The 17189-nt window shown below is 42.1% G+C and overlaps 1 protein-coding gene across 1 annotated transcript in view; it reads right to left on the bottom strand.

The window, feature by feature from the left end:
- Positions 1–14988, bottom strand: part of TFEC (transcription factor EC) — a 135916-nt gene extending 120928 nt beyond the window's left edge. The window contains exon 1 of the mRNA XM_077473283.1: positions 14873–14988. Coding sequence (XP_077329409.1) covers positions 14873–14905 — 33 coding nt within the window. The 5' untranslated portion in view covers positions 14906–14988. The remainder of the gene's footprint in view (positions 1–14872) is intronic.
- Positions 14989–17189: the final 2201 nt, after the last annotated feature.

Raw genomic sequence — 17189 nt, 5'->3', positions numbered from 1 at the left:
GTCGCTGCATCATCCGCGGCTAGCAGGTGCTGCGGACTTGATATTTGCCGGTGGCCCGCGATCATGGCATGGAGAGGCAGAGCGGGGAGATGCCTATGTAAACAAGGCATCCCCCTGTTCTGCCGAGCAACATGACATGCATCTACTGCTCCGCCCTACAGTTAGAACATGCTGAGGGAACACAATTAACCCCTTGATTGCCCCCTCGTGTTTAACCCCTTCCCTGCCACTGACATTTATACAGTAATCAGTGCATTTTTATAGCTCTGATTGCTGTATAAATGCCAATGGTCCCAAAATAGTGTCAAAAGTGTCCGATCTGTCCACCGCAGAGTCGCAATCATGATAAAAATGGCATATCACCGTCATTACTAATAAAAAAAAATATTAATAAAAATGGCATAAATCTATCCCCTATTTTGTAGATGCGAAAACTTTTGCACAAACCAATCAATATACGCTTATTGGGATTTTTTTTACCAAAAAATTGTAGAATAATACATACTGGCCTAAACTGTGGAAGTTTATTTATTATAGCAAAAAGTAAAAAATATTGCTTTTTTTTCAAAATTGTCGATCTTTTTATGTTTATAGTGCAAAAAATAAAAACCGCATAATACCACAAAAAGAAATCTCTATTTGTGGGAAAAAAGGACGTCAATCTTGTTTGGGTTCAACATCGCACGACCGCGCAATTGTCAGTTAAAGCGACGCAGTGCCATATCACAAAAAAGGGCTTGGTCAGGAAGGGGGTAAATCCTTTCGGGGCTGAATTGGTTAATGCTCTTTATTAAGAATTAGTAAACTTTGAAGTAAGGCTTCAGGCTTTCTTTTAAATACTGCCACTAAAACAAGCAATTTTTTTTTACATTTGATGCTGTTTTCATGTTCAGGAACCCTGTTGTACAATTTCTTCCACTTATGGTGTGTGCTGTAAACTTGCGTTCACAATTTTTTTTGCCTAGTTTTTAGGACCTATCCAAACAGCCTGTTATACATCAACACATAAAGAATTTTCTGTTATTAAATGTTCCATGTCTTTTCTGCGGGAACTCCTAAATTACCATGTGGCTATTCTGTTTCCTTCAATGATGGAATGGAGTAACCTGATAAAGCTTAGTGATGTTCATGACGGTGTTAATAGAAACAGTTTTAGAGGTATATCAACATCTAATAACAGAATGCACGAAGGAAACAGTTGTATTCTGGCTTCTACTACTGTCCAGTGCAAATTGAACAACTTGAATGGAAAAGCCTACACCTGTCAATCTTCAGTTTTGCAGCTATTTCCTTAAAGTGGTTGTATACTCGAATTTTTAATTTTTACCTACTGGAAAGCCTATATTAAGGTTTACCTGTAGGTAAAAAAATATCTCCTAAACCTGTACGGTTTAGGAGATATTCCCCTCGGTATGCGCCGCTGACTGCAGCGGCGCATGCGCACAAGGGGATACTCGGCCTGAAAATCCGGCAGTGGCCCGCTGGCCGTAATGAAATCTCCCGCGCGCATGCGCGGGAGTGACAATATCGCGGCTCCGGCCATTCACAGCGCCGGAGCCGCAATACCCGGAAGAAACGCAGAGGGAGCATGTCAGCTCCCTCGGCGTGGATCGGGCCAGATGTCGGGGCCTCGTTCTAAGGTAAGTATTTCATAATGAGCTAGTATGCGGTGCATACTAGCTCATTATGCCTTTTGCTTTGCAGGTTTAAAAAAAAAAAAAAAGAATTGCGGGTTTACTACCGCTTTAATGTATATCTTTGCTTCCCAGATTTACGTCCAAAACATTAAGTGAGAGTTTGTTTCATTTGTGATGATATTAAATGTATGCATTGTAATAGAACTTAATTATGAAGCCAGTTATACCTAAATTAAGAAAAACTGAATGTATGCTGTATTTTCCAGCACACAGTAATTGAATTTTCTGACCTGGTCAACAATAAAATTAGACTATTCAGCAATTTGCTTGCAGCCTTTCTAGATACAGGAACATATTTTATATAAAACCAAGACTATCAATCACTGTGGCTCATTAAGCCAGGCAGGCAACACAGTCAAGAATTTGGCCCAGTGTCTGAGGAGGTCCCATGGGTCCAATGAAACACATAGGGTACGGCTTACTAGAAAAAAAACTGTATCCCCTCAGGAGATCAGGAGAGTAAGTGAGAGATTCACATCTGTATCAGTACAGGTGCAACAGCAATGTATTTTTTTAACTTTAATTTTCTAGAAAAGTTTAGAAAAAGAAAAACATTTTAGTGCTATGGCAAATTTACAATCAGTTACATGTTGTACAGGCGTAGTGTAGAAAAATAGAGTAGCATATATTAGCTTTTTAAAGGGAGGGATCATAAAGCAAGATATATGCCAGCTATAAGTTTCCCTCAAGCAAAATCTTCATAATAAAGAGTCGGCAAAGTCAAAACATAGATAAAAAACAAAAAACAAAAAGGTAATGCGAAACATGGCCCAGTTCATCATCACTAAGACATGGCTCAAGGCCATAAAAAGACCCTCCTAGGGAAAATATCTGCATAATGCACTCTCTTTAAGGTACAGACATGTATAGTATAATAAATAAAGGTTACTGAACAGATAACATTCAAAGATAAGGTAAATTTTGAGTAATAAATCCTCGGTGCCCAAAAAGAATGAATTTTTGGTAGGGAATTATCTTTTTCCATGAACATGAATTCAAAGTGAGTTGTTAGGTTGAGAATGGTTAATAGGGATGGGCCTAACACCCCCCGGTTTGGTTCGCACCAGAACATGCAAACAGGTAAAAAATTAGTTTGAACACGCGAACACCGTTAAAGTCTATGGGACACAAACATGAGAAATCAAAAGTGCTAATTTTAAAGGCTTATATGCAAGTTATTGTCATAAAAAGTGTTTGGAAACCTGGGTCCTGCCCCAGGGGACATTTATCAATGCAAAAAAAAGTTTTAAAAACTGCTTTTTTTGGGAGCAGTGATTTTAATAATGCTTAAAGTGAAACAATAAAAGTGTAATATTGCTTTAAATTTCATACCTGGGGGGTGTCTATTGTATGCCTGTAAAGTGGCATATGTTTCCCGTGTTTAGAACACGTGAAACATATGCCACTTGAAGGGCCTGGTGTGGAATTTGGGGGGACCCCATGCATTTTTTTTTTTAGTTTTGGTTCGGAGTTCTCCTGTATGGAAATCCCCATGCCGTTTTTATCAATTAACTTTTATGTGTATTGCGGACCGACAATTCATTATAGCCACGAGTAGTTTTGAATTACCTTTTTCCTTTAGAAATGCCATGTTGCTGTCAGACTGTTCTAAACACGGGAAACATGCACCCCTTTAGAGGCATACTATGGACCCCCAGGTATGAAATTTAAAGGAATATTACACTTTTATTGTTTCACTTTAAGCATTATTAAAATCACTGCCTCCGAAAAAACCGCCCTTTTTAAAACTTTTTTTTGCATTGATACATGTTCCCTGGGGCAGGACAACAGTTTTTTTTTATTTCTATTATAAAATTTTGAAAATACATAATAATTTTTTCCTAAACTTAGACCAATGTGTTTACTGCTACATTTCTTTGGTGAAAATAACCCAAATTTGAAGTCTGTTGGAAATTATAGAATCCACAAAAATGGTATATACAGTATAGTGTCCCCCAAATCAACCCTTTTTGTAAAGTAGACAGTCCAAGGTATTTAGTAAGTGGCCTGGCAAGTTTTTTGAAATTGTACATTTTTTTCTCACAATTTTTAGGAAAATTAAGAAATGAAAAAAATATTTTTGTCAGAATTTATTTTATTTTATTTTTAGATACTGTCACTATTGCTGTTCAGCATCATCATATAACTGGTGTGGGGGTGATCAGTGACACTAACTTGTGACAGTATGTAAAAATATATATATATATTTTTTTTGTTTTTTTCAATTTTTTTAAACATTTTTGTTTTCTTTTTTTACGATTTTTTTTTACCATAGTAGCACTGTGCTTCTTTGGGGCTGTGATCATAATCGTTTTTCTTTTTTTTACACACTATGATATTAGATTCCACTGTTATAGGCAAACATTTTTTTCAGAATGAAATGTATTATTTAGTATTTACTATTGTGATTAACTGTAATTGGCCAAAGCTAATCACCTGGTACAGATGGGCCCTGAATGGCCTTTGTGCCATGTGATCACTGTGTCCAATCACAGAGATCAACACAATAGTACACAATCAATGGCATGAATGGAAGCCATCCATTGTGCACAATTGTCATGTGATATGCTGTGATTGGTCACAGCAATCACATGGTACCCACAGTGGGCTGGTACACTGATATGTCATCCGCTGTGTCAGGTGGACACAGCGGGTGACAGATCATGCCACAGCATGGCCTGTGGGGGAACTCATGAGGCATGTCCTGGGGAGGATGTCATATGACATCCACCCAGAAGGGCGAATGTCCCACCCAGCTGTCATTTTACTATAGGCCAGGCAGAAAGGAGTTAAATAGCATGCCTGGAGTGTGCTTCTGGGAAGCAGCACATCTGTAGGATGTACTACATTAAAAGTAACATTTAAAAATATTTTAAATGAGAATCACAAAAATAAAGTTGTAGGGTCTCCCCAAAAATTCATACCAGACCCTTTGTTTTGTTAACAGAGGTCTGGTTAATGAGCTGTCTAGGGAGAAGCACAGAGGTCATTGGCACAAGTGGATTGAGAATCATTGTTGGCAGTGGCACTATTGTATGTGAAATACACAGGGGTGAATACGTATTGCATTTATTCATTCAATGTTGCACAAAAATGCTTGAAAATTATATTAATAAACTGTTTATTTATAGTCTTGATTTTTTTAAGTTTTATTTAATATATATTTATATATTAAATATATAATTTCAGGCACATGTAGATTTATGTGTTTGGGAGTAGAGCATATCAGGCAAGATTTATTGTTTTGTGTGTTTATTATTACCTAGCATATACTGTAGAGTTAGTGAAGCACTGGATATACTGGACAATTTTGTTTATTATTGCTATTAAAATCAAGCACATATTTGTATATATTTAAAGAATGAGGTAAAGATTTGGTAGCATAGAGTATTATTAATTTATTAATTTGGCATAATGCACTGCACTGCATTCCCTCCTAATTTGACAAATTACACACTACTGCTGCAAGGTCCCTCACACTGGTGTGAAATTACTAAAACTGGTGCACTCAGAATCTGGTGCAGCTGTGCATGGTAGCCAATCAGCTTCTAATGTCATTGGTTTCCATGCAGAGTTACATGGACCAGATTGTCCACTCTCCAGTTTTAGTAAATAACCCCCACAGAGTCTACTGTGCAGTCAAGGCTACTATATTCTGTAAAAGAAAATATACATAGCACAATAGAGGGCTGTCCAAATATTCCTGACTAATTTGAAGAATAAGGTAACAGTAACACCACCACCATTGTGTCTTTGATACCATTTCACTTCAATGATGATAATGAACTGAGCTGGCTCATGTCTTGACATGCTCACACACACATTGCTTGTGTCAGGTCTATCTTGCATTAGTGTATTTTTGTTGGTATGTGGGCACTCAAGGGCTCTGGTCTTTGTTTTGGGCTCTGCTTTCTGATACTTCTCCACACTGATTAACACTAATCTAGTGAGCTTTCAAGCTCTGGAGGCACAGACTACCAACACTGACTGGTACCCCCCTGTAGTAAGGCTTGGCCCCATAATTCTGGTCCTCCTGCTTTTGCTTTCAACGGGTCTGTTAAACGGAGCTTCTAATTTGAGTACACAATATAACCACAAGTGCTCAGGAGCTTTCAGGTATCTTGTGTTATTGATACACACTCCAACTGTATATATTTTAGAAGGGTGCTTGGTGGATGGGATTACTGCAAACAGTGAAAAACAAAACCATTATACCACGTACACACGATCAGACCTTTCGACGGACTTGGTCCGGCGGACTATCTGCCCGACTTTGCAGTGGAGATCACTCCAAAAGTCGAACGTGATGACGTACGACCGGACTAGAATAAGGAAGTTCATAGCCAGTAGCCAATAGCTGCCCTAGCATTGTTTTTAGTCCGTCGGACCAGCACACAGACGACCGGATTTTTTGACCGGACTCGAGTCCATCGGAAAGATTTGAAACATGTTTTATTTCTAGGTCCGTCTGACTTTTGGGAAAGAAAAGTCTGCTGAAGCCCACACACGATCAAATTGTCGGACAGATTCCGGTCCGCCGGACCTTGTCCGTTGAAAAGTCCGATCATGTGTATGCAGCATTAGTGTGGGACAAAGAACACAGATATAATATCAGAGGTAAGTATAATTATACATAGATAATTTTATGACATATAAAGAAGTTGTAAGATCTAATGTTATAGAATTCAGCTAGGGCTACTAAACAGTGTACTGCATTATTAGATATCCATCATAGCTTGAAGTGCAATACAATGTTAGTATGCCTGTTTTCTGAGTTTTTTCCATTTTCCATTTGTTATAATTGCATCTTACCCTACTGTACCTCATGATGGCCTCTGATTGGCTGGCTCTTACTGCCAGTCAATCAAAAGCCAGAGCCAAAGAAGCCTGCTGCCACATTGCATAATATAGGAAGTCCTCATTTAATGCCTAAATTAAAGATACTGTATACAGCAGGGGTAGGCAACCTTAAAGAGGTGGAGATCTACCTGAACAACATGGGAAAAATCAAAGATCATCGGGCACAGTTTCACCTCCTTACACCTGATTTAAACCTCTAATTGCCATACTACCATGTTGCAAATGTGTGCATTGCACTGCAATCATAGGTTTAAATCAGGTAGGCAGGAGGCAACATAGCCTCTTCATCACCTGTCAAACACACTTGAATTGCTTTTCAGAGGAGCAACAGTGCCTGCTGAACTTGTGAATGAGCCTTTAGTTGCATTTGGCAGTGGCACCTTTAGGGCTCATTCACACATAAAGTTGAGGGGTAGCAAAACCCTGCAGTGAAGTCACGGTTTGACTGCCCCCAGTCCCTACCCCCCTTAGCTGCTGAGGCAGCAGCCAAAGGTGTACACATGCCACAGCTAGAATTAAGCCCCCTGCTGATTTTGGTGGGTGCTACCGCCTGCCAATCATGACTCATTTAGGTAAATGGGGCCACTCTGCAAGCACCCTTCAACTGCATGCTATTGCGAGGTCCAAGGGGTTAAAACAGGTGGGGAGAAAGCCACACAATGATGCCTGCTTTAACCCCTTGTTTGCTGTACAGCACCAGGTTGCAGTGCACTTGTAGAGTGGCCTCATTCACTTGAATAGGTCATGCTTGGCAGAGGCTACACCCACGAACCATGACAAGGTGTATAACTCTGGCTGTGGCTGCGACATGTGTACAACCCTGCCCACTGCAGCTAAAGGGGGTGCAGTTGGGGGAGGGGTAATAAAAGCACATCTTAATTATGGGGCTCCATATAAGGCCTGCTTTCACACTGATATGCTGCAATTTACCTGCACTGTGGGTGCAGTGCATTGCATCTGTGACTTTGCTGGGTTAGCTATGCTTTGCCATATACTTCTATTATATCATGGTGTGGTGCATTTTCTGAAAGCGCATCAAGCCCACAGGATATAGTAAAGGTCTATGGCTAAGCACAGCAAACCCACAGGAAAGCTGCAGGCACACAGTACTGCACTTGCAGTGTGGGTAAACCACAGAGCATCAGTGTGAAAACAGCCCTATACTAATTTGTCCAGTGTATTGCATCACACTAACTGAAGATCTCTTCTTTCCTGCTGCTGGCAACACTCTGCAGGCCGCTAGCCAGGATAAGAGGTGGAGTGCAGTTGGTATCATTCCGCATGCATTACAGAGGAGGTATCAGCTTATACAACTCTTGCTTCCTACTTACTACAGTTCCAACTTTACAAGTAGTCCCTCTGCATTGCACTCTGTTTGTTGCTCTGGGATGGCAGGTCAGCAAGCCTAGATCGCAATCTACCAGTCACCTGTCCATGATCTACTGGTTGCTGACCCCAGGTATATAGTATGTGACTGGATTGATGAAGGTTTTCCCCAATGGCTTATGTACATAAAAGGAAGGGTCATAAAGACAAAAGAGTTACAAAGTTGCATAGATGTGGTTGAACCAGGGTTTTGTAAAATAGTAGAATTACAGTTGTATCTGCTAGTGAATACCCTGAGTAAATACCTTTTTTTTTTCTTTTTTTTTTTTTTTTATTGAAGTATAGCAAATAAAACATAGACTTATCTCCCGCGCAGGGGATTACTATAAAGGTAATGCAAGACAGGAATGATGGCTCAGAAAACAAAAAAAAAAAACAAAGAAAGACAAAAAACGAGATAGAGACCCTTCCCGATGAGGAAGAGGCTCCAAGTCTGAGAATATAAAGACCATCTAATGTGTAATATTCAGTGTTCTGAGCAAATATCAAAAAGAAAGAGAATAAAATCCTCCAGGCAACAGAAAATAGTCCAACTAAAGGCAACAAAAGACATATGAGCAGGCGGAAACAACCTCTAGGAAGACCAAGGCCCCGACACCCCAACTGGGAGCACGCTGTGCCGGGGTCTCGAAACCCCCCTATCCTGCCAATGTAACTGGAGGACTTCTTGCCTAACAGTAGCGAAAAATGACTGGGTTAAGTAATAGATCAAGAGAACGTACAATGAACTAGGTGTGGGCCTCGGAGAGTCCCAACTGCTAACATAGTTTCAGACAACGTATGAGGAAAAGGCCCAGGAGTGGTGAGACCAATAGTGCATAGCTAGTGAGTCTAAGGCTACAAGGAGAGAAAAAACAAAACTGCTATGACGTGTCCTGAGTCCTAAAATTCCCCTAAACCCAGTCCATCTGGGCTTGAAGAAGGAGATGATGTAGACGAGAGAAAGATAGGAAAGAATAGGAAAGAGAGAGGGGAAAAAAGAGAGTGAGATAGGTGTACAGAGAGGGGTGCCTGGGCCAAGGAGAGTCCATGGAAACCGTTATACAAATTGGAACTGGGAGCTAAGCATGAACCGAGCCCTGAGTCTGGTCTTATATAAGGATCCCAACAAAGTTGGCCCAAGGTTCCCACACCCGCTTAAATTTGTCTATTTTGTCCAAAATTGAATGAGAAGTTTTTTCGTTGAACATAATCCAAGTAATTTTTTGCTTAAGTAATGGGAAGGAGACCCTGGGGGACTTCCAAGACCTGGCTATCGTCATTTTAGCACCAATGAAGAAAAAGTGGATCAGGACTCGGCTATGTTTAGTGGTTAGGGGTATCGATTGATTTAGGAGGGCAATTGCTGAGGATTGCGGAATAGCGAGACCAGTGACTCTACGAATAAGGCCAAAGGTCTTGTTCCAGAAGTTTCTGATCCTGCACTCCCACAGGATATGGAGGAGCGACCCTAGATGGCCGCAGCCCCTAAAACATAGGGGTGAGGATTGGGGGTAAAATTTGGCTAGACGGGTCGGGACCTGGTACCAGCGAGTGAAGACTTTGACGTCTGCCTCCATCAGAGAAATGTTAAGGATCCCCCTGAAGGCACTAGAGAAACGGGAGTGCCAAGTGTCCAAATCCCACTCAATATCGAGATCGCGCTCCCAGCTCAGCATGTATTGCGCTTTTTCCTTTGGATCGGCCAAAGCAGAGTAAATCAGAGAGATGCCCCCCCTCACGTCCATGGCTGACGAGCACCAAAGTTCATACGGGGAAACAGAAAGGGGGAGGGGATGATGGGAAGTCAGAGTGTGTAAGAAATGGGCTATTTGGCGGAACCTAAATCTTTCTGAGTCCGGCATCTCCAGTTTAGAGATGCAGTGCCCAAGTTTGAGTGGCCCAGACGGATTGAGAAAGTGCCCTATTCTATAAAGGCCTTTGTCTATCCACCACTGGAATGCCCTAATATCCATCCCAGGTGGGAATGAGGGGTTATTGAAGAGATACGTAAGGGGTCGCCACTCTGAGGTGAGAATGTTGGCTTTATAAACCGTGTCGCATAGAGCGAAGGAATGGGAGAGGGTAGGGGCCATGATCGGGGGTCTAGATTTCGGGGGGCGCCACATCAGGAAATCAATAGTGTGCTTAGGGATAGCTTGTCTTTCCATTTCCAGCCATTCAGGCTTTGGACCTCTCGAATATACGTTAGAAATCTGGCAGAGTTGTGCTGCCTGGTAGTACCACCAAAGGTTAGGTAACCCAAGACCGCCCTTCCGTCTAGGTCTAAATAGCGTTGTCTTAGGGAGTCTGTGGTTAGACTTGCCCCAAGTAAATCTAATGATCGCTGACTGTAGGGTTTGGATGTGGGATTTGGGGACCGGTATCGGTAGTGATCGGAAGAGGTACAATAGTCTAGGGAGGAGAGTCATCTTAATGGCATTGACCCTCCCTATCCATGGCAGCTTGTGGAGGGACCATTGCTCAAGGTCCTGTTTAAGTTTCTTAAACATGGGCGGGTAGTTATGTTTGTATAAATGTTCGATGGTGGGCGTGAGCTGGACCCCTAAATAGGTAATGGAAGAAGTGCTCCAGGAGAATGGGAAGTGCTCCTTGAGCCTGTTTACAAGGTCTGAGGGAACAGAAACATTGAGGGCTGTCGATTTGGCCATATTAACTTGCAACCCGGATACCACACCAAATTTTTGGAGGAGTTGGAGGATGTTAGGAGTCGAGGTAAGGGGAGAGGTTATAAAGAGGAGGGCATCGTCCGCAAACAAAGCGCATTTATGTGTTGCTTTTCCGCATTTAACTCCCTGAATGTCTGGGTGGCTCCTAATGGAAATAGCTAAGGTTTAAATGCCAATGGCGAAGAGGAGGGGGGATAGTGGGCATCCCTGTCTAGTACCTTTCCGAATCAGAAAGGGTTCCGAAAGGTGGCCCTGGAGTCTGATCCGTGCCCTAGGTTGGGAATAAAGGGCTTCCAGGAGAAGAATGAAGTGCGGGCCAAAGCCCCATCTTTCTAGCACGCCAAATAGGTATGGCCAAGTGATAGTGTCAAAAGCCTTTTGCAAATCTATAGAGAGGAGGAAGCCTTCCTGTGAGGATCCCCCGTCCCATCCTGATTTAAGTAGAGAAATAACATCTACCGCTCTTCTTATCTGGTCCGGTCCCTGCCTCCCTGGGATGAAGCCAACCTGGTCCTTATGGACATATGCTCCAATAAAAGAACCCAAACGGTTCGAGAGAATTTTCGTCATTATTTTTAAATCGTTATTAATCAACGAGATAGGTCTGTAATTGCTGACCAGGCTCTGGTCTTTACCCGGTTTTGGGATGACTGAGATGTAAGCTAAGTTGGCTTCAGGGTCCAAGGGTGACGCTCGGTTCAGGGAATTGAAGAACCGGGCCAGGTAAGGGGACAGAACCTCAGAGAAGGTCTTGTAGTAAGGTGTTGAGAACCCATCTGGTCCAGGGGCGGAGCCATTCTTGAGGGTTTTAATGACTGCTTTAATTTCAGCTTCTGAGATGGGGGCTTCCATCATTGATCGGTGTGCTTCCGATATCTTGGGGAGAGGAATGTTATCCATGAAAGTTTTAGATGACTGTGTGTTGTCCGGGTCTGGGCTAGAATAGAGCTTCGAGTAGAATGCATGGAACGCATTCAGAATATGTTTTGGGTTTTGTGTGAGGGAGCCAGAAAGAGATTTGATTTTAGGGAGGGCCTGGGTTCTAAATTTAGGAGACAGCTTCGACCGCAAGGAGCGGGCCGAATTTGTCCGAATTAAGATAAAATCTGCCCTGCACCCATTGCGCATGCCTTTCAGCACTAGAGGTAAGGGCAGTGTTGAGGGCGATTTTGGCTGCATCCAAAAGAGCCAGGGAGGAGGCCGTGGGATGTTTCTTGTGCGCTTTACTTAATGCTCGGAAATTTTTCTCTAGGTTAATAATGTCGATTTCTTTTTCGCGTTTAAGACGCGAGGCAAGTTGTATAAACTTGCCCCTCATTACCGCTTTGTGTGCCCCCCATAGCACCCCGGGGGATATGCCTTCAATATCATTAATGTGAAAGTATTCCTTGAGGTCAATTTCAAGGGCAGAACGATGAGCTGAATTGGAAAGCAATGCTTCCTTCAACCGCCATTGTGGAGTATTGAGAGGCAGCCCAATATTTTCAGGAGAACCAATGAATGGTCCGACCAAGGCACCTCGACTATAGTAGCGTGATGCGCATGGTGGATGTCAGAGGAATGCAGAAAGATATGGTCAATACGGGCATATGTCCTATGTGGAGCAGAATAGTGGGTGTAGTCCTGGGTCGAGGGATTAAGTTCCCTCCAGGAGTCAATCATGCCCAAGGCATGAAAGAGTCTAGCAATGCTGAGACTCTGTTTGGGAGGTCTTTTCAGGAGGGCTTTATTAGGGGCAGACTTGTCTAGCACAAGTAAATACCTTTTTTAATGAATGCTAATAGTCTGCTAGATTTCCTTGCTACAGCTTGGCATTCCATGCTGATGCTGAGTCAATCATCTACTAGGACTCCAAGATCCCCCAGAGGTATTGCCCCAGATGATGGTAAGAAAAGAAAAACAGGGTGCAATGATGTTGTGATAGCAAACCATGTAAACTAAAAAGATCAAATGCACTCATGAACAATCATAAGAGATTTGCCTGTTAGAACCCTTTTCAAGAGGGTCAGTGGCAGGGCTGCTAGTGCGAGCATGGAGCTCATTCCTGGATGCTGACTAGCAGATGAGAGAGACACACCAAGCGAAAAAAGACAGCAGTATTCTTGCAGCACCTGGACACCACTTCCAGACTGCAGTTACATTTCCTATGCAAATTCTTACATTTCCTAAGCAATTCTTCCCCAAAAAACTCACTTTCACTAAGTTGCTCACTTAAATACTAATAATGATTCACAAGAGCAGGATGACACTTAAACTGTACACTAAAGATATTCAGGATAAGATATCCTGCCGTAGTCTTGGAGTATATCATTATAGGGCTATGGTTGTCCATAATGACTGGGTCGACAATTGATTAAATAGTAATAAATACGTACTTAAAGCCCAGCTCTGGGCAAGTTTCTTTTTTCCCAATGCTGTGGGGCTCTGCTCGCACTGCATGGGTCAAATGTTCATGTTTTTTAGAGGTGAGCGCATACCTACCTGATCCACCAATCCTCTGGAAATCCCACTCCCTCGTGGTCTAGCAGTGGACTGTTCCTGTTTATGGAGCGTACTCTGAGTGTGCTGACATCAGGAACAGTCCATTTTCAAGATTTCTGGAGCGCAGGGGTACCAGACCTGTTTTGTGCAGGGAGGATGGACAGGTCAGGTAAATATATGTCTTCCTTTGAAAAAAATGAGCAGTTAACCCATGCAGTGCAGGCACAACTCCACTACACAGGGAAAGAAAATTGCCTGGACTTCGGCGCATCTCTTCTAATAATTTCACCATGTATTTGCTTAAATCCTCTGTACAGCAAGGCATGGAGTGCATGTCATATACAGCACATACTTTTGATACCAAAAGTTGTATTATCACCTTTCATGGCACTACCTAAGATGGTTACAGTGGTGGGGACAGTTTATAAATGTTTATAAAACTATGCGGTGAATGATGGGAAATGGGGGCATGGTGGTGGGAATAGCTCAGATAAGAGAAACAGCTGGGGGGGGAATAGTGGTACTAAGGCTAAACAATTTTGAAGAGAGGACATAGAGGTGAATAGGAGGCAGTGGGTATATACAGAGGTAAAGTGTGGCCAGAGAGTAGGCTCAGAGAAGAAGGGACATAGTACAGTGATCAGTCACATATCAAACAGGAGTACCGATCAAGGTAGAAAGTGCATTTAGATTTTAGTTTCAGGCTACTATTGTCAAGTAATCAGCAATATAAAATGTACAATTTTAGTGTATTTAACCTTATAGCATATATCTGTAGCAAAATGTAAACTCTAAATTATGTCTGCACCAGAGTAATTTTACAGTATTACAAAGGGTGGAGATTTACTAAAACTGGTGCACACAAAATCTGGTGCAGATGTGCATAGTAACCAATCAACTTGCAGGTTTAATTGTCAAAGCTTAAATGAACAAGCTGAAGCTAGAAACTGATTGGTTACTATGCACAGCTGCACCAGATTCTGTGTGCACCGATTTTAGTAAATACGCCCAAAATGTAACACAGAGGCAGACTTAGTAATGTTAGTAATTAGTGGGCTGCTGCATGTCACTTCAGAGAATAAATATTAAATATATTAAAAATTTATTAAACATTGATATCGTTGCTCGGAGGGATTATATTACTTTCAGTTTAAAAAACTAAAGAGTCATTTATTTAAGTTTCCACCCTTCAGTGAAACTCTACGCTTCAAACAACAAACTAGACAAAAGGAGTCATTTCTTCTTTTTTATTTTAAAACTGAGACTCCCTGACCAGAAAAAAAAAAACTTTAATAAATCATTACTTAATCATTAATGAATGCTAATAGTCTGCTAGACTTGCTTGCTGCAGCTTGGCATTGCATGCTGATGCTGAGTCAATCATCTACTAGGACTCCCCCAGAGTTATTGCCCCAGATGATGGTAAGAAAATAAAAACAGGGTGCAATGATCTTGTGATAGCAAACCATGTAAACTAACATGATCAAATGCACTCATGAACAATCAGAAGAGATTTGCCTGTTAGAATCAGTTGTACAAAATGTGTAGAACAAACTATTAATACCAAAATAACGAAATAGTACTAAGGTGAAGCCCATACCCTTAACCTTGCATTCTTTTTTACATGAGTATGTATCTTGTGTTCTCTGATGTTACATACATTACAAAACGATTGTACTGAGAAACCAAATGATCTAGGCTACTAGCTTTATGTAAATCTTAAATGGATCATTTTACCTGTAAGAAATATTATTTTTGCCATACGGTTCAAGTACTTACAGAAAAAGACTGGATTTTCAGCAGGGTTACCATCTTGACAATGGTTTCACAGTGTGTTGCTGTTGTAGGCTCAGTGTTACAGGCATTATGAGTACTAATGCATGGGAGATTCAGAGTGGGAGAGAAAAAGAGAAGTGACCGGTATGTGCATTTCCTAAAATGTGTCTGTTACATGGAAGGCATGACTATGCACTTTAAAAGAGCAAAATACAAGGTTTTAGTTAAGGATTTTTGTACCTTATTTTTAGAACTTTCCAGGAAACATGCAGAATAATTTATGTAGGGGATTTATTTTTCCTCTGGGTAGAATCATAGCAAGTTACAATCAGTAAATTGGTGGACACAATAATGCTTATTTGCAAAGGATATTTAGAAATCAAGTGGGAAAAGTCATATCTGCTTCTGGTGTAACACTCTTTCTCCTATACTGCACACAGACAGGCAGTTTGACTGAAACTGTCAATCAGCCCTTTCACCTTAAACCAGGGGTCTCAAACGGGCAGCCCTCAAGCTGTTGCAAATCTATGTAGCGCTGACATCCTGGTTTATTGATGTGATTATGCATGCTTTAATGTGAGATATATGGACATTACTGTGGTTTCACACTAAGGCCATCTAGTGGCCAAATATGGGTAACACACCTGTGTATCATTTACCTCAGAACGACCTAAAGACTTGTACAAGAAGTGACTGTTTGGATTCTGAAGGTTGGCCTTGTTACCCAGGAGTCCGTGTGTGACCTACCCATTACGCAGTGCATGCTGGGTAGGGGATATAAGAGACAGCAGCAGCCATTTTAGGTCTCTTGGGACCACGTTACCTGCCTGTGCGGATCTGTGGGGGGGGGTCCCGAGAGGCAGCGGCTAACGGCTATTGCGAATCGCCAGACTGCTCGCGTTTGTGAGTTGACCTGATAGAGCCTGAAAGATGGTAGCCAGATTGAGAAGGTCCAAAGGCACTCAGCGGAGAATCTGAGGACCGGATCGATTCAGCAGAGCGATACAGAGCATCTGGCCTAGCTGACGGAAAGACAAGCTACTGTCACCGGACCAAAGTGGGCTACAGCCCACTGTTTGTTTACTTTTGCATACAGTTAGACTCACATACAGGCCTCATTGGAATCTTCAGTTCCACGGAGGCGTATCAGAGCCACTGACACTGAGCAGGATTGAGACCTATTTACATTGGTGCCTCAGTGCATGTAAATAAGTTACTGGAGTTACACCAGGAGCATTTCAGCTTAATCTTCTACCTTACTTTGGATTACAAATACAAAGGAGTGACTTGAGCTAGCGAAGAAAAGTACTTTAGTGAGGCCTCACGTATAGCCTTTAATGTAAGGGGAGCTCCCAGGTTCATATAAATACATTTATATGCATCTGTTATACACTGTTATATTGAAATATATTGTGCTGTTGTCCTATGTTGGGATGACAGCTCAATTACCGTAACCACCTATTAAAATATTTTACAGTATACAATATTTCTGGTTAAGTATCCAGTTGTGTGGCGTATTGTTTTCCCCACCAGGTGGAGCCAGTGGATCCTGAGGGTACAATACAGGTACTTTGCATTGTTGTATATTGTACTCTATTACATTGCACCACAGCTGTGCCAAGGGGATTGAGTCAAGTCAGTGGGGTTTCTAGGTAGAGTGCAGGCCCAGTCAAAACCAGCAGCTCCTTTAGAGGTAAGTGCTACATCTACAAGTCCCATGAGGCCTTGCAAGGCTGACAGCTACAAGCATGACTCCCACAGGCAGAGGTAAATTTCACCATATTCAGTTGCCCCCTCTTGCACTGCAATCTGTCCAGGCCAGTTGTAAAACCCCACCCTCCTACAAGCCTGGTTTTACTAGCTTCTAATTGACTAATTTTGAATCATCCCCCCAAGACCTTCCTAGTATAAATGTAGTTAATTTCTTAGGACAGCTGGCGAGGGTTTAGGCTGGTCACTCCTGCACAAAGTGTCACGCCAGCAACAAGTGTTTGGCACTTGTACATGGGCACTTTGACTAGGGCACTACTACAAAAAAGTAAGTACAGACATTTCACTGCTATTTGGCAGGAAGTTCCTCTTAATACTCAAACTTACCTCAGCCTTCCTTCTATTCCCCTCTCCCCACCCTCCAACATGCTCACACTAATCTTTGTTATAACATCCTCTCTCCTCAAACTGTCATTTCTTTATCCCCCCTCTCCAGCCCCCAATCTGTATATATCTCCCTCTCTCCTGCCCACTCAATATCACTCAACTTACCACCTCCTGCTCATTCTAAGCCGACACAGTATCACCACGTTCATTCCACCACAGCATC

Source organism: Lithobates pipiens, unplaced genomic scaffold (assembly GCF_037356315.1).
Source record: "Lithobates pipiens isolate NorthernLeopardFrog02 unplaced genomic scaffold, aLitPip1_a1.2 Scaffold_8, whole genome shotgun sequence".
Classification (NCBI taxonomy): Eukaryota; Metazoa; Chordata; class Amphibia; order Anura; family Ranidae; genus Lithobates; species Lithobates pipiens.
The sequence above is the reverse complement of the archived record's forward strand: the minus strand, read 5'-3'. Positions and strand labels throughout refer to the sequence as shown.